The 24,883-nt window shown below is 43.0% G+C and overlaps 2 protein-coding genes across 3 annotated transcripts in view; one reads left to right on the forward strand and one right to left on the reverse strand.

Moving 5' to 3' along the window:
* The window catches only part of LOC139570450 (rho-related GTP-binding protein RhoN-like), a 109,418-nt gene extending 105,546 nt beyond the window's left edge, over nt 1–3,872 (forward strand). Inside the window, exon 5 of the mRNA XM_071392338.1 lies at nt 2,860–3,872. Within this exon, the coding sequence (XP_071248439.1) occupies nt 2,860–3,114 (255 nt within the window). The 3' untranslated portion in view covers nt 3,115–3,872. The remainder of the gene's footprint in view (nt 1–2,859) is intronic.
* Nucleotides 3,873–14,638: 10,766 nt separating this feature from the next.
* The window catches only part of LOC139570451 (breast cancer type 1 susceptibility protein homolog), a 50,222-nt gene continuing 39,977 nt past the window's right edge, over nt 14,639–24,883 (reverse strand). For both annotated transcript variants that reach the window (XM_071392339.1, XM_071392340.1), the window contains exon 21: nt 14,639–24,001. In XM_071392339.1, the coding sequence (XP_071248440.1) occupies nt 23,907–24,001 (95 nt within the window). In that variant the 3' untranslated portion in view covers nt 14,639–23,906. The remainder of the gene's footprint in view (nt 24,002–24,883) is intronic.

Consider the following 24,883-nt stretch of genomic DNA (forward strand, 5'->3'; position numbering starts at 1 on the left):
GTACACAGTATTCCAGTTCTGAAAATGCCATTTAGTTTCTCAAATACGAAAGCATTCAGTACAGAGCCTAAAAGAGTTGGAACCAGGGAGGAGACAAACACTAAGTGGAACAATTTAATTGTTTTGTTTCAATGTCCTCAGGCAATAACAGCGAGAGATGGACTGACGGACTCGGGAGGCTGTGAATTTTAATGGCCTATTTTCATGTTAATGTTATTTACGAGTTGACAATTCTTTAAACACTAATTCACATCCCTATTTCCTCCAGAGAGGAGCTTAGGAAGAAATGTCCTTGGCATGCCAGTCAATTACAGCAGAGCAGACACACGACGGGAAACAGTAACAACGCAGACAAAAAAACAACAATATTAAGATCATCAAACTGCTTATGAAACCGTTACTAAGATCATGAAGAAAAAAAAAACTAAAAAACAAATGTAATCATGAAACCAATTTCATTGAGCAAACCCAATTGAGTTGCCAATCAGGAGGGACCGGTTATCAGGTTACGTTAATGTCACTTTGCTCGATTTCCTCCGTCTTAACTGAAGCTCCTCAAAACACTCTGAGCTCAGAACTCGCTCGCTGTCCTCAAAGAGCCTCGATCAAAGGGCACCGCTGCCTGTAATGCAAATCAACTGCCAGCAATTTAAGACTTACAACTCGCTGTCCAATTCAATCCCAAAGGAATCCGCTCGTCGCAAGGGTGAATCGCGGATGAACCCGACGACTTCTGCCATAATCTGCTTAGGGTCAAAACAGAGACTTAAATGTTGCCCGTTTCCTTCTGTATGAATGAATTCTCACAACGGACTCATAGTAGGACATATTGCAGAGATATAATAATCATTATACTGATGTGTATCTGGCTGGGGAATGGAACATGGCATGTATTCTACCAGGTGACGTGATGACGTGGAGAGGATCTGTGTCTGCACCACGTACTCTCACTACTGGTGTCCCCCAGGGCTAAGGTGTAGGCCCTCTCCTCTTCTCTCTATACACGAAGTGACTCAGCTCCGTCATATCCTCAAATGCTCTCTCCTATCATTGTTATGCCGATGACACTCAACTACTTTTCTCCTTCCCCCTTCTGACACCCAGGTGGCGACGTGCATCTTTGCGTGCCTAGCAAGTATCTCTGCTTGGATGTCGGTCCATCACCTCAAGCTCAACAAGACGGAGCTGCTCTACCTCACGTGGAAAGCCCGCCCGCTCCAAGACCTCTCCATCACGGTTGTCAACTACACGGTGTCCCCTTCCCAGAGTGCAAAGAACCTTGGCATGACCCTGGACAACACTCTGTCGTCCTCTGCAAACATCAAAGCAGTTACTCGCTCCTGCATGTTCATCCTTACAACATCCGTAGAGTACGACCCTACCTCACACAGGAAGTGGCACAGGTCTTAATCCAGGCACTTGTCATTTCCCGTCTGGACTACAGCAACTCACTGTTGGCTGGTCTCCCCACTTGTTTCATCAAACCCCTACAACTTATCCAGAATGCTGCAGCCCACCAAGTTCTCCCATGTCACCTCGCTCACCCGGATATTCCACTGGCTTCCAGTCGAAGCTCGCATCCACTACAAGACCATGGTACTTGCCTATGGAGCAGCAAGAGGAACTGCCCCTCCCTACCTTCAGGCTATGCTCTACACCCCAGCTCCTGAGTGGCACAGCGTTCTAAGGCACTGCATCTCAGTGCAAGAGGCGTCACTACAGTTCCTGGTTTGAATCCAGGCTGTATCACATTCGGCCGTGATTGGGAGTCCCATAGGGAACAAAGAATTTGTTCTTAACTGACTTGCCTAGTTAAAAAATGTAAAAACATGAACGGTCTGCCACCTCTGATCTCTTGGCTCCCACTCAGCCCAGTCCAAGCTCTTCTCTGTCCTGGCACCCCAATGGTGAAACCAATTTCCCCCTTGAAGCTAGAACAAGAGTCCCTGCCCATCTTCCGAAAACATCTGAAACTTTACCTCTTCAAGAAGCCTTTCGTGAACTAACACTCGCAATTGACGTTTTTTTTTCTGACTTTGCTTATGCCTCCTTTATTGAGATCAAATGTACTTACTATGACTGTGATATGTGGTTGTCCTACCTAGCTATCTTAAGATGAATGCAGTCACTCTGGATAAGAACGTATGCTAAATGACAAATGACAATGTTATCATCACTTGATTAGCGTTGTAACCAAATGGGGGGGGGGGGGGAGAGACCCGGTGACCCAACTCATCTCTCAGAGATAATGGGCCCATTCAAGGTGGTCTTTTTTGTGGAGCACATCTCAGAAGATCGCTTTATCATACCAATGAGTTCCTGAGACGTGAAACACTGTGAGATCTGATCATCTGTGCAGCGAGACTGTAATAAAGATGACCTGGAACGCAACAAGGGTCTGCATAGACCAGAGCGACACGTTTATGTGACTAGATGGGATTTACTCAAATGAGCAGTATGGAACATACATAGATTTTTATCTGCATCGTTCTAGGCATTGAATCCCATAAAAAAATTAATGAGAAATGTTTTATTGTCACATATACCAGATAGGTGCAATGGATGTTTAGTTTTACAGGGTCAGCCATAGTAGTACGGCACCCCTGGGGCAAATTAGGGTTAAGTGCCTTGCTCAAGGGCGTACCAGCGACCTTTCGGTTATTGGCCCAGCGCTCTAACCACTAGGCTACCTGCCACCCGTAAAAAAAAGCCACGAAATAAGCCCTGTATGTTTGAATCCACATACTCTCTCTACCTCATATTAATTCACCCTCTCTTCCTATAAACCACTCTCTGTGTTCTCACCCTTGTCAAAAGTGTAAATTCTAATCGTGACTCTTCATCTCTCTCCATCTCCAGGGCACTACCCTGGCGAGGCAGATCGGCGCCGTGGCCTACACAGAGTGCACGTCCAAGTACTCGGAGAACAGCGTCCGCGACGTCTTCCACGTCACCACCCTGACCTCGGTAACGCGCCTCCACCGGCCCCAGCTAAAACGCAGCGGCTACCGCCGCGGCCTCAAGCGGGTCTCCCAGCAACCGCCCCGGACTGAGGTTCTGGAGCACCCCCCCGCCATGAGAAAGAACCGGGCCAAGAGCTGTGTGCTCATGTAGGGGTCGGACTGGCCAGACTGTACCAACTGACCCAAACGATGTACAAAAGAGACAATGTATATTATAAATGTACTTTATTTATTGGTTGAATTTCCCCCCCCCGCTGCTAATGAATGCAGGTCATTGCAGCGATGACGACGATTTTCCTTTTTAAACCATCAACCTGTGGAGAAAGAACAACGGAGAAACATGGACAAAAACATGGATTTGTTGGCTATAGGAATAGAGTGAGAGAGAAAATACGAGGGGATGGGGGGCGGGTGAAGGAGGTAATGAAAAAATAATGAAGTGGTTGGGAAAATTCAGACGAGCCAATTGTAATGAGATTGTCCTGGAATTATTTTCTATTCTGTAGTGTCCTGTCTATTTAAGTGTTTAACTAAATGAAGCACAAAAACATGCACACAAACTGTACCGACTTAAATGTCGGGGAATTATATTACTATTCCATCTGAGACAACGAGATGAAGCTTAACAAACCAAGGTTTCGTGCCCAGAGCGACAAAAAACAAACAATGGGCCAACGTGACACAAATGTTCTAAACCCACAAGTGCTTTGGAGGGAAAAAAACTTAACAAATCACTGACACCACATAACATTGATGTGTTACTGAAAATTAACATTTCTTATTTGAACAATTATATTTGAGGGAAATCTCAGAAGGAAAATGGTTATAACACAGTTTTTGCTATATGTCTTGCGATGTCGTGTGATGCTGAAATAAAGTAACTTTCTCTGCTAAATGAAGAGAATTTAACCCTGGTTTTATTATTTGTTAACATGACTGTAATCCATCCAGCTCCCTCAGGATCCAAAGACACAGAGACCAGAAACATACATTGTTTTGAATAAGTGAGATAAAGAATTAGATTTGGTACCATGAAAATACCCAACCCACAACATTAAGGCAATGTTAACTTCAAGTTGTTGGCCTTAACATGCTATTGCTACATAGCCAGCCATGTATAAACCACATAACACTGACAATGTTAACTTTTCTCACAGTAGCTGATACACAGGTAACTGACAAAATAAAGGAAACACCAACATAGTGCCTTAATAGGCCGTTGGGCCACCACGAGCTGCCAGAACAACTTCAATGATTCTACAAGTGTATGGAACTCTATTGGAGGGATGTGACACCATTCTTCCATGAGAAATTCCATAATTTTGTGTTTTTGTTGATGCTGGTGGAAACACTGTCTCAGGCAACTTTCCAGAATCTCCTATAAGTGTTCAATTGGGTTGAGATCTGGTGACTGACACACACACACAATGCTCATTTGAGACCCCTCTTTCAAACCCACTGAGATCTCTTCTAGGCATGGTACCCAAAATAATGGACAACTGGCAATTTTTTAAGAGTACATGACCCTAAGCATGATGGGATGTTAATTGCTTAATTAACTCAGGAACTACACCTGTGTGGAAGCATTTGCTTTCAATATATGTTGTATCCTTCATTTACTCACGTGTTTCCTTTATTTTGGCAGTTACTTGTATTTGATTCAGTCAACCAGAACTGAAATACTAGAATTCCAGCTTTGAAACGTCGAGTTACTCTCGAAGTCAAAAAGCCTTGTTCTGATAAGTAGGCTAACAACAGTATAGCACATCCAGTTAAGTTCTAGTGCTTCAATCTAAACCGTTGTTCTATCGTAACACTACACATATAGACTGGTGCCTAGTCGGTAGACTTGAGCCCTCTAGTGTGACATTTTTGTGACATTTTCTAGTGCTCACAGCTCACCACAGTTTCTCCTCCTAAATCCTTCTCCCGCCTCTCTCCCTCCCTCCATGCAGCGGAGCCCCCCCAGCAAGTTACCGCCTCTGTGAGCAGTGTCATTTCACAAAGTGACAGTTCACAGCGTCACCGCGATGTCTCCATGCGGCTTGGAGTGCGAGGTCGCGCGGTGTGCCCAAGGCAAGGCCAGTGTTGGCCTCCAGTCACAGAGACTTACTCTGGTATTGCAAGCCATGGTCTTGTATCACAGTCTAAGCTTTCACCAGAGCTTTTAATAAACCCATTTTGGTCCACACTTGTACATATACAGTATTTTATTGATCCTTTTTAATGTATTTGTCATTGGAGTGAGCGCAGTGTTTGGCAAGTGGCTTTAGACGCAAAGATATTTCTGTTTTCGTGACTACATTCTACTCCATAACCTAAAGCTAGTCAATCAACTACAACACACAGTCCACTCTGCAACCCAGAACTAGTCAGCTCCACCACATTCTACTCCCTAACGCAGTACTAGCAGGTTCTAGTTCATCAGTACTAGTCAGCTCCAAAACCTCCAATAACACAATACTAGTCAACTCCACCATCTAATTCTACACCCTAGAGCTACTGTGTGGACTAACACAGTCATCATCCCCTTGCCTGAGCCTTCAGCAAACATTCAGATGACAAACCTCCGTTCTGTCTGCCCTCACCTTGTTGTCTTGTCCCTTTCCTTTACCCCAAGGCTAGTGGCCATGTTTAGGCAAACACTCACCCCATCTCCTCTTGTCCTTGCTGCTCCTCCTTGTCCTCTATGTGACTCTACTTGAACCGCCTGAAGCGGCTAGTGTTCCTACAGCGTGGACCACAGTCTGTTCACAATTGTGTCATTGGGGTCAATGCCACCCGAATTCCAGTCACTTCAGCAACAGCATTGCACTCATCTGGGTCAGGCTTAGGAGAGAAAACGGAAGAAAATGGTCAGAAACTGAGTGAAACAAGGTTTCTGAACTTGTGCAATGCTAACTAAATGCTTTGCTTTCGTTTTACGCTGCGAAATGTTTTGCTACAGTGCACCCAAATGAACACCACCCTGGATGAAATGTGTGTAACATAGGCCAACTGGTTTGCATGAGTTGGATGAATCACCTGCCAGCTCTGTCTAACGTGCGGGGGATCAACCTCCAGTCAGTGACCCTCATTAGGATGCGTTTGCTCACTGACTTAGAAACGGCTCTTTGGCCGGCTTACCTGGGTTAGGGCCTTGTGGCTCGCACCTCTAGCGTGCCTCTCGTTGGTCTCAGCTTCGACACACTCACCCACAAACCACGAGGCCACGAGGCTACCTCCTCCGTCACCTCCACCCTGTGAATCACTGTCCATGTACAGACACATTTTTATTTATTTATATGAGGCACACACATTGGGCCAGTAAGCGTGTTACTGTTTTCTTTTCAGGACAACCAGGGCTACAGGTAAAATGTAAACCAATTTGACATAAAAAGTTAAATTCACGAGTTTTATTGACAAATGTCACTATAACAATGAGATCCGCCAAACAAAAACCTTATAAAAAAGGCATTCATAAGAATACTGTAAGCATTAACATGAGACTCAGAACCAATGATGGTGGATAAATGAAGATGTCTTACTCAGGCCGTTTACCATTGAAAAAAAACGGTCACACACACATATACACACACACACCAAGTCAAAGCAGTTCCCCCCTGGAGCAGATTCACACACACAAACATTATGATATGTCACCTGTTGTCAACATGCCCCACAGGACTGAGCACCAGACGGTGTGTCTGTGTACGTACACACAGTCGGATGCTAGAGGGAGGGAGGGGTGTATTGTCTACCTACATACTATATGAAATGTTAACTACACAGAGGCCCATAGAGCCTCCAGTTTATATCATTAGCTCCACACACACACACACAATTTAGAGAGGGTCCATCTTTCCTTTTAATCCCACCATAAACTTGCATGATTAGTGGTCCTCCCTGACCAGACCCTCCTGCATCTTTAATGGTGGCTCCCGCTTGCATTGTGTCAGCTGCCATAAAACTTTGGAATAGAAGTTAGCCTTAGGTACAGATCTAGGATCAGCTCACCCCCCGATGCCTAACATTAACCATTAGGGGAGAAAACGTCAAACTGACTGTAAATCAGTGCTAAGAGCCCATAAAACCGCTTTGTAATATGCCGCTCCAAACAGAAGTTACCCTTCGGCACGGATCTAGGATCAGCTCACCCTCCCCGATGCCTTACCTTAACAAAGCAAAAATGACTTCAGATCAGTGTAACGTCATCCTACTCCAGTAACGCAAGCCATTATGACAATGCGATGGTTACGGCTGCCATGTCTGTGGAGAGAGTGAGGCATTAACAATGCATGACCCGGGCCTCCCGGGTGGCGCAGTGGTCTAGAGCACTGCATCGCAGTGCTATGCTGCGCCACCAGAGTCTGGGTTCGCGCCCAGGCTCTGTCGCAGCCGGCCGCGACCGGGAGGTCCGTGGGGCGACGCACAATTGGCTTAGCGTCGTCCGGGTTAGGGAGGGTTTGGCCGGTAGGGATATCCTTGTCTCATCGCGCTCCAGCGACTCCTGTGGCGGGCCGGGCGCAGTGCGCGCTAACCGAGGGGGGCGGGTGCACGGTGTTTCCTCCGACACATTGGTGCGGCTGGCTTCCGGGTTGGAGGCGCGCTGTGTTAAGAAGCAGTGCGGCTTGGTTGGGTTGTGCTTCGGAGGACGCATGACTTTCGACCTTCGTCTCTCCCGAGCCCGTACGGGAGTTGTAGCGATGAGACAAGATAGTAATTACTAGCGATTGGATACCACGAAAATTGGGGAGAAAAGGGGATAAAAAAATAAAAAAAATAAAAAAAATAACAATGCATGACCCATTTAGACAGCATGTAAAATTGAGCAGGTAAAACATATTTGCAGCCTGTGTCCGCGAGGGCTCGAACTCTCCACACAACAGTTCGAGACAACCAGCGCAGGGCTCCAGGACCGACGGGTAACTCTTTTTCACACCCATACGCAGCGTGATAAACAGATATACACACACACACACCAGGGTGACACACACAAGTGTGTTTCCGACAATGTAACTACGGAGTGTGTGTGGAGATGACAGGGGCCTCTGACTCCTGTGAGGTATTAGCGATGTTTGCACTGCAGCAGTGTGTGTGTGAGGGAGTTCACTTTGTGTGTGAGAGTCAGTTTGTGTGTCTCTGTGTGTGTGTGAGGTTGTGAGTAAGGGATGTTCCAAAAAGGTTGCTGAAACGTTACCTCTGCCGCTAGAGAGCCGGGTAATCGTGAGAGAGCAATCGGCTCATCACAGACAGCTGCACTCTATTCACAGTGGTGAGACTACGGAATGTTGACGACACACACACACGCAGACACACCCTCATATGAACATCCCAGACATCACTTATAGTGAACAAAAATATGAATGCAACATGCAACAATTTCAAAGTTTTGACTGAGTTTCCTTCTATGAACTGTAATCAGTCAATTGAAATACATTCATTTGGCCCTGATCTATGGATTTCACATGACTGGGCAGGGGCGCAGCCATGGGTGGGCCTGGGAGGGCATAGACCCATCCACTTGGGAGCCAGGTCCACCCACTGGGTGAGTTTTCCCCCACAAAAGGACTTTATTGCATACAAAAAATACTCCTCAGCACCCCACTCCCCTTCCTCAGACGATCACTCAGTGAAGAAGCCTGGGCTGTCGTGGTTACATGTCGTCTGTGGTTGTGAGGCCGGTTGGACGTACTGCCAAATTCTCTAAAACAACGTTGGAGGCGGTTTATGGTAGAGAAAATAACATTAAATTATCTGGCAACAGCTCTGGTGGACATTCCTGCAGTCAACCTGTAAATTGCATGCTCCCTCAAAACTTGTGGCATTGTGTTGTGACAAAACTGCACATTTTAGAGTGGCCTTTTATTGTCCCCAGCACAAGGTGCACCTGTGTAATGATCATGCTGTTTAATCAGCTTCTTGATATGCCACACCTGTCAGGTGGATAGATTATATTTGCAAAGGAGAAATGCTCACTAACAGGGATGTAAGCAAATTTATGCACAGAATTTGAGAGAAATAAGCCTTTTGTGCATATGGACATTTTCTGGGATCCTTTATTTCAGATCATGAAACATGGGACCAACACTTTACATGATGCATTTATATTTTTGTTCAGTATATAAGGTTAGGCAAAGCCAAACAACAGAGAGAGAATAACAGACAAAGATCAGACTGAATTGTCCATTTTCATTTTGAATGATAATTTTATATTTTTGTTCAATGTCGATACAGTATCTGTTCGCATTGCTGAAGAATTGAATTTTTGTGAAAACAACATCTGCTGCAGATATACCACTAAGTATGGCCTAGATGCATGGTAAAGAACATTAGATTCAAATCACCTGAAAGACAGCCATCCTACTTGCTAGGCTAAGTGGCTAACTGTTCACCCAGGTGGCAAACAAGCTGTCTTCAGGTCTCAGCCTGGTCATGGTGATCAAGCCAACCAGTCTATGACATCTCATCTACACACATACATGCATAAAAACATTCTACCAGCACACATACTACGTAATACATACAAATCTAACACACAAACATCACGCCAGATGGCCTCACAGATTGCTTAGTGCTAATTTCCCCTGTGATATATTTCAACAGCAGCAGCATCATTCACAAAGGGATGCTGCCTAGCCTGCAGTCCAGGCTTTGCGCTCCATACCATTCCCTCCACATCCATATTTTAACAATCGGTACACATTTCTTTCCACACTGATCCGTATGTCAGATGAATGATTTTTTCCCCTAATGCCCACTTTTGCTTGGTACAAATGTGTGATTGCTAGGTTACAAAGCTCCTTTGTGTAGAGCCATTAGCAAGCCGATGGCTTCTTCCCAAATGACACCATATTCCCTATATAGTGCCCTACTTTTGACACGGGCTCAGAAGCTTCATTTATAACCTTTGCGTAAATTTCACACTAAATATCTGCCTGCGCCATTTCTGAAAGGGATAGGTAAGTCAAAAAAATATTGACCTTTATAAACCTGGCACACGCCATACATAAGCATGTTTCCCATTATAAATCAGACCTGTAATAAAACTGTCCACAGGTGAACAGCATTAAAACTCCGCCCGGAAAACGCTCTCCTTTCACCTTTCATGGTGAAAATAACGCCCTTTATTTGCGGTATAATTTGGCACTATTGGAATTAGGCCACGGCAATATGTAAAAGAAAGAGCAATAGCATATTTGATCACATTTCTGTAAAGTTGTGTGCAGAATGTTTTTATATTTTGCAGTGATTTTTTTCAAGCTAAACATGCATGCTGCCTACAGCGAGTGCTTGTCCGTGAATTATGCAAGATTGATTGTATACACACACATGCAGACACACATCCTCATATGAACATCCCAGACACAGAAATCACTTAAATACCACAGGCCTACCTACAGTAACCACGTTTCCATTCACAGTTTTTATGTGAGTAAAGTCATACCATATAAAAACCAATCACGACAGCTGTGATGGAAACAGGGAGTTTCGGTACAATTTAATAAATGCCGACAGATAATTTGTTAGTTCGACATGGTGGGATGTTTGTGTCGATAAAGTTAATTACGCGACAAATGGCGGTAGAAATACCTTAATGAGCAAATATTGATATAATAACCATCTTATCTAAGTAAACTTGGAGTCAGTCGATGATATGGTTGGTGTGCGGTCCTCCCACTACAACTCAGGAAACCGTGCAGTTTATCAGGCTACAGCTGGTGGTGAAAGTGCAAGGTGATGAGCTTGCTGCTCCTTTCCAATAAATATCGTGAGTCTTATTCTGGTGACATGATGCTTGACTGCTGTTTGGCAAATAATATTAAATCGCTCTTATCCATAATAATCTCATCATGTAGACAAGCCTACCTGCATTGTATCTGCCAGCTGTTGGCTAGAGTGCACGTACCAAGACACATTTGCTATGTAACGCAACAGTTTTTGTGACAAAGCTATCAGTGAAAATGTGATGGAAACACATTGAACTTGAGATTTTTCTTCGGTACATGGAAACTTAAGTGAAAAATGTATTGTGTGCACTACCTCATCACACACTGATTTTTATCCGTACCACGTCTGTTTGGTGGAAAAACACCACTGGTGGGAAATAGCGCATATTTTCATTATGCAGATTTTTTTATATTCGCATGAAAATCTGTCACCAATTAGATGGAAACCTACCTGGAGAGAAAATATTTATGTGAAGATCTCTCCATGAATATCTTAATTTGAGCTTCCCTGGCAGCGGGTGTAGTTATTTTTAAATAGGAACTGAACCATGAAACAGCACACTGTAGTGACTGAGGCTGTCATTCACCAACAAAAATACTGAACAAAATTAACCTGATATCTGTTCACACTGCTGCAGAATATAATTTTTGGGAAAACAACATTTGCTCCAGATATACCAGTAAGTAGGGCCTAGGTGCACAGTAAAGCACAGATTCAAATCACATCAAAGACAGTCATCCTTGATAGGCTAAGTGGCTAACTGTTCACTCAGGTGGCAAACAAGTTGTCTTCAGGTTTCAGCCTGGTCGTGCTTCTACACCTGCATTGCTTAATATTTGGGGTTTTAGGCTGGGTTTCTGTACAGCACTTTGAGATATCAGCTGATGTAAGAAGGGCTATATAAATAAATTTGATTTGGTCATGCTAATCAAGGCAACCAGTCTATGATGTCTCATCTCCCCTACACACATACAATCATGCGTTAAAACATGCTACAAGCACCTGCAGAGTATATAGCAGGGTCGCAACTTTCACTGGGGACATGTCCTCCCCACACTCTGAAATATCATTTTTGTCCCTCCCAGTTTTATCATTGGAATGTGATACAAAACGGGGCAACGGTGTGCTTTAGGACCATGCGGACGCCTCTGAGGGGGTCAGGTAGGCTGTTTGGAGTCTCCCCTACACACGTCACTTCTAAAACCAAAGTTGTGGCCCTGGTATATAGTACATACAAATCTCACACACAAGCAGTCATGCCAGATGGCCTCACAGACTGTTTAGAGCTAATTTCCCTTGTAATACATTTCAACAGCATCATTCACAAAGGGATGTAACCTAGCCTGCAGTCCAGGCGCTTAGCGCTTCCTACCATTCCCTCCACATCAATATTTCAACAATCTGTCCACCTTTCTTTCCACATGTCAGCTGAATGATTTTGTTCAATGCACACTTAATTGTTTGGTACAAAATGTCTGATCACTAGGTTACAACGCTCTTTATGTAGAGCTATTAACAAGACAATGGTTTCGTCCCAAATGACACCCTATTCCCTATATATTGCCCTACTTTGACCCGGGCCCATAGGGCTCATGACCTCCGTGTACATTTCACATTAAATATCTGCGTGCTCCATTTCTGAAAATAATAAGTCTAAAAATATTGAGAAATATAAACTTCTGCACGCCATGCATACCCATGTTTCCCCTCATAAATCAGACCTGTAGTAAAACTGTGCACGTGGTGAACAGCATTAAAACTCATGCCCGGAATTACACCCTCCGTTCACCTTTTATGGTGTCAATAACGCCCTTTATTTGCTATATAATTTGGCACAATTGGAATTAGGCCAAGCACAGCTTGTAAAAGAAGGAGCAATGTCATATTTGATCACATTTCTGTAGAGGTGTGGGCCGATTGAAAAAGACACTGGAAAATATCAAAACAAACTAAACATGAATGCTGCCTGTAGCGAGTGCATGTCCGCACATTCTGTAAGATTGATTTTATAGTGGAAACAATTTAAAAAGAAGGCTACAGCCCACACTTCTATGGAAAGGATGAATTGTTTGTCAATATGTTGTTTATAGATTATAGTGTTTCTATATCCTGCCTTGGTATAGGCTCTGAGATTAAATAGGTTTACGATGTTATGCTACTTTTACTTAGAAATACTGTAGCCTACCCATACAGTCAATTATTTGACATAAGCTGGTCTATTTACTGTGTTGAAAGAATGTTTTCATTTTTTGCAGTAATTTATGTAATTTGGCAAAAGACTGTTTTTATCTTACAGAAACTCAAACTATTGCAAATTGTTGTGGACCTTTCAGCTGAACTTTTGAATTCAACAATGTTTTGCATCAACTTTTCCCCCAACCTAAATATGCTGGACTGCCCGTGAATTCTGTAACATTGTCTAGAGCCTCTTAGATGTTAAGCCCTATATGGGGGACTTTAAGTGGTTCTGGACTGGTTCCGATTGACATTTTGTCTTACAAAGCGCCCTGTGAACATCGTAGGCTTCCGTGCCTTATAGTGTCAGAAAGTCCCATTTGTCTGCTCTCCGCTACCACATTTTCAGCGGAAAGGTGACAGTCTAGCGAATCCAACAGTTGTCATTTCATCGCGCTGTGACATTCTCAGCCGTATTTAGATGTCACAACATAAAAAAAACGAAATACTAAATCATTTCATAGAATTGAAACATGTCCACTTTCTCTTGGTCACAGACAGGATGAAGTCACGTTGTGCTTAAAGCTGAAGTTGTAATGAATCTGCACACAATTGAATCGTGTGTCTGCACCGCTCAGTGGACGTTTAGGAGAAAGGTATTTGTCAGTTACAGGAAATATTGTACTGTTACTAAGTTTGATCACATTTATTTTAGAGTTATAAGAAAGGCTAAATGTTATATGTTGTTTATAATTTGATTGTTACTATATTTAGAAAGCATTTCAGTCATTTCAAGCACTATTGCCCCACTGAGTTTTCAAATTTTCATAATTTGAAAAAGTGAGTACACCTCAGCAATTTGTTATATTTTTACAAGACAGGTGAGTTCCAGACCTTTCTAAACTCTGCAACATTGCCAGTTATTGTTTATGGCCATCTCATGAAAAATAATTACATTTGGGTATGTCTATTTAGGCAGAAATCAACATTTTGCCCCATCATTCAAGACTAGCTACAGTACACACACTAAAGAACAAAATATAGGTTGAGCAAAACAGTTTTGTTTTTTTACACAACTGCAAACTTCGAGTAGGGCATTCAAGAAATTTGTCTGATGGGAATCCATGATGTCATCAGCCTCCCCCCTTACTTGAGGAGCAGTAGAGAAATAGAGAACAAAAGAGGAAAGCCCCCTCCCCCCACTTGTGCTATGACATACCTGAACCTATTGAGATGTGCCTTTTATTAAGTAAATCAGGCGTTAAACGAGGAAAAAAGCAGACTAAAAAATGACACCATATATACCGTGCATACGTACAAAATATACCTTAAAATGTGCATGCGCCATTTTTCCCGCAAGAGTTGGCATTTATAAAAACTGAACTTGATGCGAGAATGTCCTTTCCTTCACGCAGACTTTAGACCAGGGGTCGGCAACAGGTGGCATGTGGGCCAAAACCGTCCTGCGAGTGACTTCTTTTGGCCCAACTGAATGTTTTGGATAAAAAAGACAAAAATCACCAGGAATTCAGCTAAAAATGAGTTTCATGTAGGAAATCTGTTCCAAGTATTCCCATGAATAAAAAAAGAAACGTGATCATTTCAGATCTTTATTACATTGAGACTAGAGGTCGACCGATTATGATTTTTCAATGCCGATACCGATACCGATTATTGGAGGACAAAAAAAGCCGATACCGATTAAAATCGGCCGATTTATAATAAAAAAATATATAATATATATATATCATACACACACATTTTTGTAATAATGACAATTGCAACAATACTGAATGAACAATGAACACTTTTATTTTAACTTAATATAATACATAAATACACACACAGCTCTGAAGTGACAATGATACTGAAGAGTCTGCTTAGGAGACAAATACTCTCAACTGTTTGAATAAAAATAGAGTTTAAGTTACCTGTGATGAATGTTGAAAACAAAAACTTTAATTTCTATATGCAGGAAATCCTATTTTAATAATGGGCATGGTAAGAATTGACAACCAAAGTGCGAGTCATAATTCCCATGACACCTTTTAGCAAAATCTGAAAAGCGGTTTCTTCATTTATTCCATAGGATATTTTTAGATTCACTTAAAATAAGGTCTGTGTTTCGTGTAGGCTTACATCACCGTGCCAATTTTATAACTGTGTAGATATCCATAGGACAAGGTAACTCTGATCAATATTGGCTAAATATAAGCGAAGATACATTTTTTTGTAGAGTGGATTTATGAAAATATGTTGACAAACGTTACCTTATCCTAGTGAGATTTACACGGGTATCAAAACGTCAAGGCGGTTTAAGCCTGCACGAAACACAGACCTTATTTGAAGTAGATCAAGACATTCTCTATGGAAGACATGAACGGTAAAATAACGAAGGAACCCCTTTCAAATTCAGCCGCAAGTTATTACAGGAATTATAACGCGTCGACTATTTCTCTCTAAACCATATACCTTTGACTAATCCGGAAACTATCACCTCGAAAACAAAACGTTTATTCCGTTCCGTATTTTATCTAACGGGTGGCATCCATGAGTCTAAATATTCCTGTTACATTGCACAACCTTCAATGTTGTCATAATTACGTAAAATTCTGGCAAATTAGTTCGCAAAGAGCCAGGCGGTCCAAACTGTTGCATATACCCTGACTCTGCGTGCAATGAACGCAAGCGAAATGACACAATTTCACCTGGTTAATATTGCCTGCTAACCTGGATTTCTTTTAGCTAAATATGCAGGTTTAAAAATATATACTTGTGTATTGATTTTAAGAAAGGCATTGATGTTTATGGTTAAGTACACATTGGAGCAATGACAGTCATTGATTGATTGTTTTTTATAAGATAAGTTTAATGCTAGCTAGCAACTTACCTTAGCTTACTGCATTCGCTAACAGGCAGGCTCCTCGTGGAGTGCAATGTAATCAGGTGTTAGAGCATTGGACTAGTTAACTGTAAGGTTGCAAGATTGGATCCCCCGAGCTGACAAGGTTAAAAATCTGAGGCAGAACGTTCCTAGGCCGCCATTGAAAATAAGAATGTGTTCTTAACTGACTTGCCTAGTAAATTAAATAAATAAAAAAGATTAAATAAAGGTGTAAAAAAAAATATATAATTTAAAAAAAAAGCGACAAATCGGCGCCCATAAATACCGATTTCCGATTGTTATGAAAACTTGAAATCGGCCCCGATTAAATCGGCCATTCCGATTAATCGGTCGACCTCTAATTGAGACATGACTGTTTCTGAAAATAACAAATCCATTTTTGGGCATAGTTGTGGTCAATTTGCAGTGTACAGATTATCATAACTACGTTCCGGCCCCCGACAATCTGCTCGGACCCCTGCTTTAGATCAGAGTTTTGGATATAATGACGAGACACCTATGTTTCCACCCTAAAAATGCGATTTCTTGTCCAGAGTGGAAAGGCGGGCTGTCAAGCTCACGCCCTTTCCTCTCTTTTGGATTGGTAGATACATCTCGTTATTTTAATACTTTTTTGAATAATCGTGTGGTGTTGACGTCAATTGCCTGTATTCAATGGCGAGAGATGCTATTCTACTTTCCTCATGTCATGAATATGCTTCACCACCTCACGACAACTGTGATAAGTGTTTTTTCCTCAAAGTTGTCGGGATGTCACGTGTCCTACTTATATCAGTACACTCGTAACAACCTTAGCATTACGAAACTTTATTAGATCAAATAAACATAATAAAGCAAATAAGCCATTCAAACTCTTGACCTCCATGCAAAAACACCTTGCTTGGTGTGCAAAGGTAAGGAAAACGCCACCTGCTGGAGAAGACAGGTTGTTTGGCCCAGTTAACCATCTGGCTTAGACCAGAGATGGGCAACTCTTTACTGCACCGCTGTGCACCTCCCACATTTTGTAACAATGCGGAGGGCTCAATATACCTACGTATAGCTCCACACTGATTGGTTGATGGTAGGTGGGGGGCGGCAGGTCCTGTATAAACCACAAACCGCCTTCCCGACAGCTCTGCGCTGCTCCACGAGGCGCAAGAAGTATGGCGGTCCCCATACACTTACAACAAATGCCTTGTTGGCTAAGTTCGCTGTACTATACATTGCTCTCCATTAATATTTTTTTGTATCAGCATTAGTACAGTATACATCATCCTAATTTTATCTCCAAGATGTTGCCAATTTGAAAAAAAAAGTACATATTGCCGATATATTGGTGCATTGAACCATGTTGATCACAATTTAAAAACTCAGTAGATATTGCTAAAGCCATAGAAACAGAATGAATAGAATGGGATGCCCCATTCAAGTCAATGATTGCATAATGGGTGGACTGGCAGCCATTGGGTATACTTGCATAGGAGCAAAGCAGGACATGTACACATCAATATGTGCTGTGATTTGTTGATTCACCTCAAATAGGCATTACAAAAACACATTCCATTGAATGAACTACATCAGGTAACAATTTCAATGAACATTCTACATCACCATGGAAATGAGTGCGTCACAATATCAGGCAGCCATTGCGAGTGGACCCATGAGTATACCAGTCAAATTGACAGGGTTAGAGGTTCCACGCATGTTCTGTTCATTTTATTTCTATGGCTGAAACAATGACATCATACTATGTTTCAATTCCGACATCTTTATGCACATTGGCCATTGTCTATTGAACCATTTGAATATGTCCATTGTTGTTTGGTCCTTAAAAATCACTCTCGTAAAACAGTGCAATAACTCAGCTGATGGCAGTGTTTGGGACAGAGAAACAATGTCACATTGAGACAAGTACTGAAAGAGCTGAGGCCTAATTCAGTGTTTTTTTCTTCTTGTCTCCAATAAAATGCATGCTATTGTCAAAGAGTTAAGCTGAATCCATACTCCAATGTTTCTCTGTGACTTTGGGGGAAATGCTGAAAACAGCATTCAGGGCTCCGTCACACCAAAGTGCACATCTGGCATTTGAAAGGCCCGCAAGTCAGAAGTGTGACAATTTTTTCTTCTTCTATTTTTCGGCCATGATGGAGTCAACGACCGCCTTGTTCAAGTTGGAGACGGAGCGTTGTAATGAGGACACTGGCATTTTGGTTTGTTTTGAATGCAAGATTTCAGAGTGCTTTCAGCTGAACTCTCACAGCTATTCTTGGTCGTCAATGGTATGTCCGAAGCGTGCACTTCATTCTTTAAAACTGAAGGTTTATGAATAATTATGAAATTGTAGATGTTCCAAAAGGGGGGTTAAAGACAGTTTTGTATTAGGCAACTTGAGTCTAGAACTTGATTGTCATGACTTGGAACTTCCAGCACCAAGTCGTTCTTCGCCCCCTCCATAGCCCCAAATGCAATACACTAATAGACTGTACATGGGAAACATATTGGCTTGTAGAGAACTGTTATACCTTTCTCAGCTAAAGTGGGGTGGGAAATACTCAGTAGGGTCTCTACTAACCAAATACAAGCATAATATCCCGCTGCTAGGAGAACGGTAATGTAATGTAAAGGACTCGGACGCTAAGGACTTGGACTCGAGGACTTCGGGTATCAGACCAGACAATATTAGACATTAGCCAAGAACATTTGACCGACATATCAACATATTACATTTATATATGAAATGCTCAGACATATATACTACACGGCCAAAAGTATGTAGACACCTGCACGTCGAGCGTCTCATTCCAAAACCATAGGCATTCATATGGAGTCGGTCCTCCCTTTGCTGCTATAACAACCTCCACTCTTCTGGGAAGGCTTTCCACTCGATGTTGGAACATTGCTGCAGGGACTTGCTCTGTGCAGGCCAGTCAAGTTCTTCCACACCAATCTCGACAAACCATTTCTGTATGGACCTCACTTTGTGCATGGAGGCTTTGTCATGCTGAAACAGGAAAGAGCCTTTCCCAAACTGTTGCCACAAAGTTAGAAGCACACAATTGTCTAGAATATCATTGTATGCTGTAGCATTAAGATTTCCCTTCACTGCAACTAAGGGGTCTAGCCTGAACAATGAAAAACAGCCCCAGACCATTATTCCCCTTCCACCAAACTTTACAGTTGGCACTATGCACTCGGGCAGGTAGCGTTCTTCTGGCATCCGCCAAACCCAGATTCGTCCGTTGGACTGCCAGATAGTGAAGTGTGATTGATCACTCGAGAGAACGCATTTCCACTGCTCCAGAGTCCAATGGTGTCGAGCTTTACACCAGCAGATGCTTGGCATTACGCATAGTGATCTTAGGCTTGTGTGCGGCTGCTCGGCCATGGAAACCCATTTCATGAAGCTCCCGACTAACAGCTCCCGACTAGTGAGTGTTGCAACCGAGGAGACAATTATTACGCTTCGGTGCTTCAGCACGCCGCGGCCCCTTCTGTGAGCTTTTGTGGCCTACCACTTTGCGGCTGAGCCGTTGTTGCTCCTAAAAGTTTCCACAATAACAGCTCTTACAGTTAACCGGGGCAGCGCTAGCAAGGCAGAAATTTGACGAACTGACTTGTTGGAAAGGTGGCATCCTATGACGGTGCCACGTTGAAAGTCACCGAAAGTAACTTTTTTTTATTTTTTATTTTTACCTGTTTTTCTCCCCAATTGGTAGTTACAGTCTTGTCCCATCGCTGCAACTCCCTTACAGACACGGTAGAGGCGAAGGTCGAGAGCAATACTTCCTCTAGAACACGACAATGCCAAGCCGCACTGCTTCTTGACACACCAATGTGTCGGAGGAAACACCTTCCAGCTGGCGACCGAAGTCAGCTTGCAGGCGCCCGGCCCGCCACAAGGAGTCACTAGAGCGCAATGGGACAAGGAAATCCCAGCCGGCCAAACCCTACCCTAACGCGGACGACGCTGGGCCATTGTGCTCCGCCTCATGGGTCTCCCGGTCACGGACACAGCCTGGGATTGAACAAAGGTCTGTAGTGACGCCTCAAGGACTGCGATGCAGTGCCTTAGACCGCTCCGCCACCCGGGAGGCCCCAGTAAGGACATTCTACTGCCAACGTTTGTCTATGGAGATTGCATGGCTGCATGCTCAATTTTATACACCTGTCAGCAATGGGTGAGGCTGAAATAGCCGAATCCACTCATTTGAAGGGGTGTCCACATACTTCTGTATATATAGCGTATATGTGCATAAGACTCAATTTAAAACAATGCATGCGTGTGCATACATGCATAATATCATCCCGTCTAATTCACGACTTCTTGATGGAAACCTTTCCAGATTCCCTCAGCAGGCGATAATGTATAAAACAGCAGACGATAAAGTAGTATAGCAGGCCCCGTGGGCACCGCCAATCAATAAACCAGCGGCAGGCGAAACACTTCCAGGAGCTCAGTCAAAGTCTCTGTCGATATTTATACCCCAACTTCTACCTGGAGTAGGCTGCGGTCTACAGGGTAGGACTCTGTGAAGAGGGGATAGACGTCCTTGAGGCGTCACTCTTCCTTCAGTGCGGTCTACCATAAAAGCACAACCCTATATAGTGATATTATTACAAGCTTATAACTGGGAATCAGGACTAACTTTCCATCTTGGTCCCCCTGTCACATGCTCTCGCTGAATCTTGTGATAGCAGACCAACAGACATATAACATTGCCAAACATATGGTATAGCATTAAGCATATCAATGTTTTTTGTCTTGCATACATTTGGCTGGTTTCAATACATTATTTAGACAGTGCTTTTTCCATATATGATCGTTAAAGAGATATTGTCACCCTTTGGGGTCCAATTATAGTCAAGACAGACATGAGGCCTTCTGTCTCTCACAGCAGGAACGGTGCTCCATTACAATACGCCACACAACTGTCCTTTGTTCCGAAGCACGGATTCCAACTATTAAGATTCTCATTGACCGGATGCATCCATAGCATATGGCGCCTTGAGAGTGAAAAAAAGAAATGTTTAAGTTCAAATTCATTATTTCTATCCATTCTATTGGAGGGTGAACTTACAGCTAAAATCAGAGAAAAATTTGTCCCTTCCCGCTACCATTGAGGTTAGTACCCAAATGTGTTATTGAGTTTTTAAATTATTATAGAACTTTAAAAATTTTTTTTTATTCATTATCGGTTAAATTGTCCGATATTTTGATATTTAATACCCTGGATACATACAAATGAGTTTGGATGGAACAGTCCCCCTAGGGTTTTACATTGCAACTTTACCACATGCCGCTAACCGTGCTAGTGTGCTACAAAATCTTTCATAGCACAATATTTAGGACACCACCAACTTTGTCTATCAGGAACAACCTCCCAGGCTTATGTGACCAACCAGGTATGCAAACCGGATAACCTGCCCGCCACAAGACTGTGTTAGCCTGTTGAGCAAAACCTAGGCATCAGCTCAGGGAGCTAACTCAAGTCTTCAGGTCTCAAACAAATGTCAGGCTACCCTAGTCACGCTAAGTTACTTACAGTCACAGAATTGCAACAGGCTCTCAATTTATGGACGAGGGCCATCCGTGGCCCCCTTAATGTGCTTGTGGTCCTCTCCACCTCTACCCTCGCTATCTTCCTTTCTATTCCCACATGTCGCCTGTTCAATAATTCAGTAGAACGCTTGCTACTGGCAGAGCATATTCCTGCTCCCCCCCCACGCCCCCTCTCTCCGCGCTGGTCTTGTTTAGGATATCTAGTGAACAGGGGTCTGAAAGCCTTGTAGGATACACATAGTGGGCTTTAATGAACCAGGGGTAAAAAGCTTCAACATTAAAATGCATGAGACCTTGAGAGAAGAGAACGGCGTACCGGGAAGTCAAGGTAAATAAATACTAATAGGTTTTTCTGAAAAGAAAAACACTCAAATGACGCTGGAGCAAAACAACAAGTATGTCTGATAAAAGGTTTTAAGCCAGTTTGAGCTCCCGGGCCTCAAACAAAGGTCTTTTTTCCTACCCTATAGAACAGTTTTGTGCTTGGCCCCCTCTTGCAATATGCTACTGATTCACTGAGAGAGATGCTCTGGCCGGAAGCACAGTTAGTGTATAATGTCAAATACTGGAGAACATTTCGTAACAGGCCTGTGAGCCCCACAAGCGTCCCCTTTTTCGTTGTTGTTTTCAGGGTATGCCAGGATTTTCGGAGGAAACAGAGGGGGACAGAGAACGGAGGCAAAAGACGACAGTGTTGCGCCACCCTATTAAGATTCCTGTTGGCTTTCCCTGTGTGTGTGTGTGTGTGTGTTTGTACGAACACGTGCGCATGCGTGCATATAGAACAAAACACCAGCCTCTGGCTCTCTTCAGGTCATTGGTTTCTCATTCTCACAGGGTACAAAAATATATCATTTGTTTCCATGCAAGTCGTTTTAAGTAAGAGAACATTACATTTATGTACATCACACAGAGTTTAGTTATAACACAAAGCGACTGCATAACAACTATTTTAAAGGATGTAGTCATGGTGACAAAAACAAGACAACTTCAGGGGGATGGGGTAAAGTGCAGTAATATTTTGAACTGGTTGATCATGGATTGTCTCTTAGGCATACAGTGGTTTCAGAAAGTATTCACAACTTCCCCCCCCCCCAAAAAATTGTGTTACAGCCTGAATTTAAAATGGATTAAATTGAGATGTCACTGGCTTACACACAATACCCCATAAATTTGACAAATGAATTACAAATGTAAAGGAGAAATGTCTAGAGTCAATAAGTATTGTTATGACAAGGCTAAATAAGTTCCCATAATAAGTTGCATGGGTTCACTCAGTGTGCAATAGTGTTTAGCAGGATATTTTTCCCATGACTACCTCATCTCTGTGCCCCACACAATTATCTGTAAGGTCCCTCAGTCGGGCAGTGAATTTCAAACAGATTCAACCACAAAGACCAGGGAGGTTTTCCAATGCCTCGCAAAAGGGTACCTATTGCTGTGGTGCATCTGTACACCCAGTCACTACAAAGATACAGGCGTCCTTCCTAACGCAGTTGCCGGAGAGGAAGGAAACCGCTCAGGTATTTCACCATGAGGCCAATTGTGACTTTAAAACCGTTAAGAGTTTAATGGCTGTGTTGGGAGAAAACTGAGGATGGATCAACAACAATGTAGTTACTCTACAATACTAAACTAATTGACAGAGTAAAGAGAAAGAAAGCATGCACAAAAAAATATTCCAAAACATGCATCCTGTTTGCAGTAAGCCACTAAATACCGCAAAAAAATTGCCAAAGCAATTCCCTTTTTGTACTGAAAACAAAGTGTTGCGTTTGGGGCAAATCCAATACAACACAATACTGAGTACAATTCTCCATATTTTCAAGGATAGTGGGGACTGCGTCATGTTATAGATATGTTTGTAATAATTGAGGACTGGGGAGTTTTTCAGGATAAAAAAGAAAGGGAATGGAGTGAAGCACAGGCAAAATCCTAGAGGAAAACCTGGTTCTGTCTGCTTTTCACCAGACACTGGAAGATTAATTCACCTTCCATCAGGACAATAACCTAAATCACAAGGCCAAATCTACACTGGTGTTGCTTACCAAGAAGACATTGAATGTTCCCGAGTGGCTGAGTTAGTTTTGACTTAAATCTACTTGAAAAACTATGGCAAGACCTGAAAATGGTTGTTTAGCAAAGATCAACAACCAACTTGATAGAACTTGAAGAATTTTTAAAAGAATAATGGGCCGTGGAAAGCTCTTACAGACTTACCCAGACACTTACAGCTGTAATCGCTGCCAAATGTGCTTCTACAAAGTATTGACTCAGGGGTGTGAATACTTATGTAAATTAAATATTTATGCATTTAATTTTCAATAAATTTGCCAAAATGTTTTATAACATGTTTTCACTGTCATTAACAGGGTATCGTGTGAAGATAGGAGAGCAACACAAAATGTGGACTAAGTCAAGGGGTATGAATACTTTCTGAAGGCACTGTATTAAGAAAGAGGGTGGCAAGGGAGCCACTTGGACGTGACACCAGGGACTGCCTCTAGTGACAGGATCCAGACCAGGGAACGATTTGCGTATCACACCAATGAACTGAGTGGAGTGGGTCCAGGCCAGCGGAGCGATTTGGATGTGACACCAGGTCTGGAGGTTACGTTCTGTAGTTGCCGAGGCTTTGAAGGGTGTAGGTTGCCACGGTATCAAATAGCCAACCACGGGTAATGACCGTGGCTATCCTCTGGAGGGCTGTGGAGAACACACAGGAAGTGATGATGAGGTATATGTTGCTATGGCAACACCCTCAACAACAAAATGGCCACAGGTGCATTTAACTAAAACAGGTAGACGCAGCGATATGACATCACACGCAGCGGATCGACTTCTTACACCATTTGCTCTTCCCAATGCGAGCGTGACCTTGTGTTACCTTGTGTATGGGCTGATGTGTGTAGTGTGTGAGATGGTGCGACGTGAATGTGTGCATGTCTGTGTGTTTGATTAAAATCGATGGTGCAGAGGGGCTAGCAGGTATAACTTGGTTACCTGGGAGAGCCTGCGGACGCTGGGTAAGAAAGGCCACGTTAAATATGTAACTACACGAACTAGACCACCGGGAGAGGGATGTATTGGGTGTGGTGCCGTTAGTAACTTTTTAATGAAAGAGATTGTATTTTGTGGCACAGAATTTATATTTTTCACAAAATATAGCATGTTTAAAATGGTGCCCCATAAGGATGCTGCTGCACCACCTCTCATCACCCCCTCCCTCCCTCCCCCTCTTTAGCTTTATTAGTCCATTTGTTACAACGGACATAAAAATACAAAAATGTATACATGTTTCTCAGACCCCCAGATAGTACGCACAAACACAGCCCTTCCCTCTGTCTGACACACTAGAGGTCTATCCCTGTGCGGTGCTTCAGCCTCAGGGCGATAGGGTGTGGATGACTTATGTAACCGCCCTGTCGCTGGCCCGGGACGGCACCATAATCACAGCATTTTTCGGAACGGAGCCTAACGGTGTGTGTGTTTGTGTGAGAATATGTGTGTGTGTGTGTGTGTGAGAACATTTTTGGAAATGTGTGTGAAAGAGAATGTGTGTGTGTGTGTGTGTGTGTGTGTGTGTGT

Source organism: Salvelinus alpinus, chromosome 3 (assembly GCF_045679555.1).
Source record: "Salvelinus alpinus chromosome 3, SLU_Salpinus.1, whole genome shotgun sequence".
Taxonomy (NCBI): domain Eukaryota; kingdom Metazoa; phylum Chordata; class Actinopteri; order Salmoniformes; family Salmonidae; genus Salvelinus; species Salvelinus alpinus.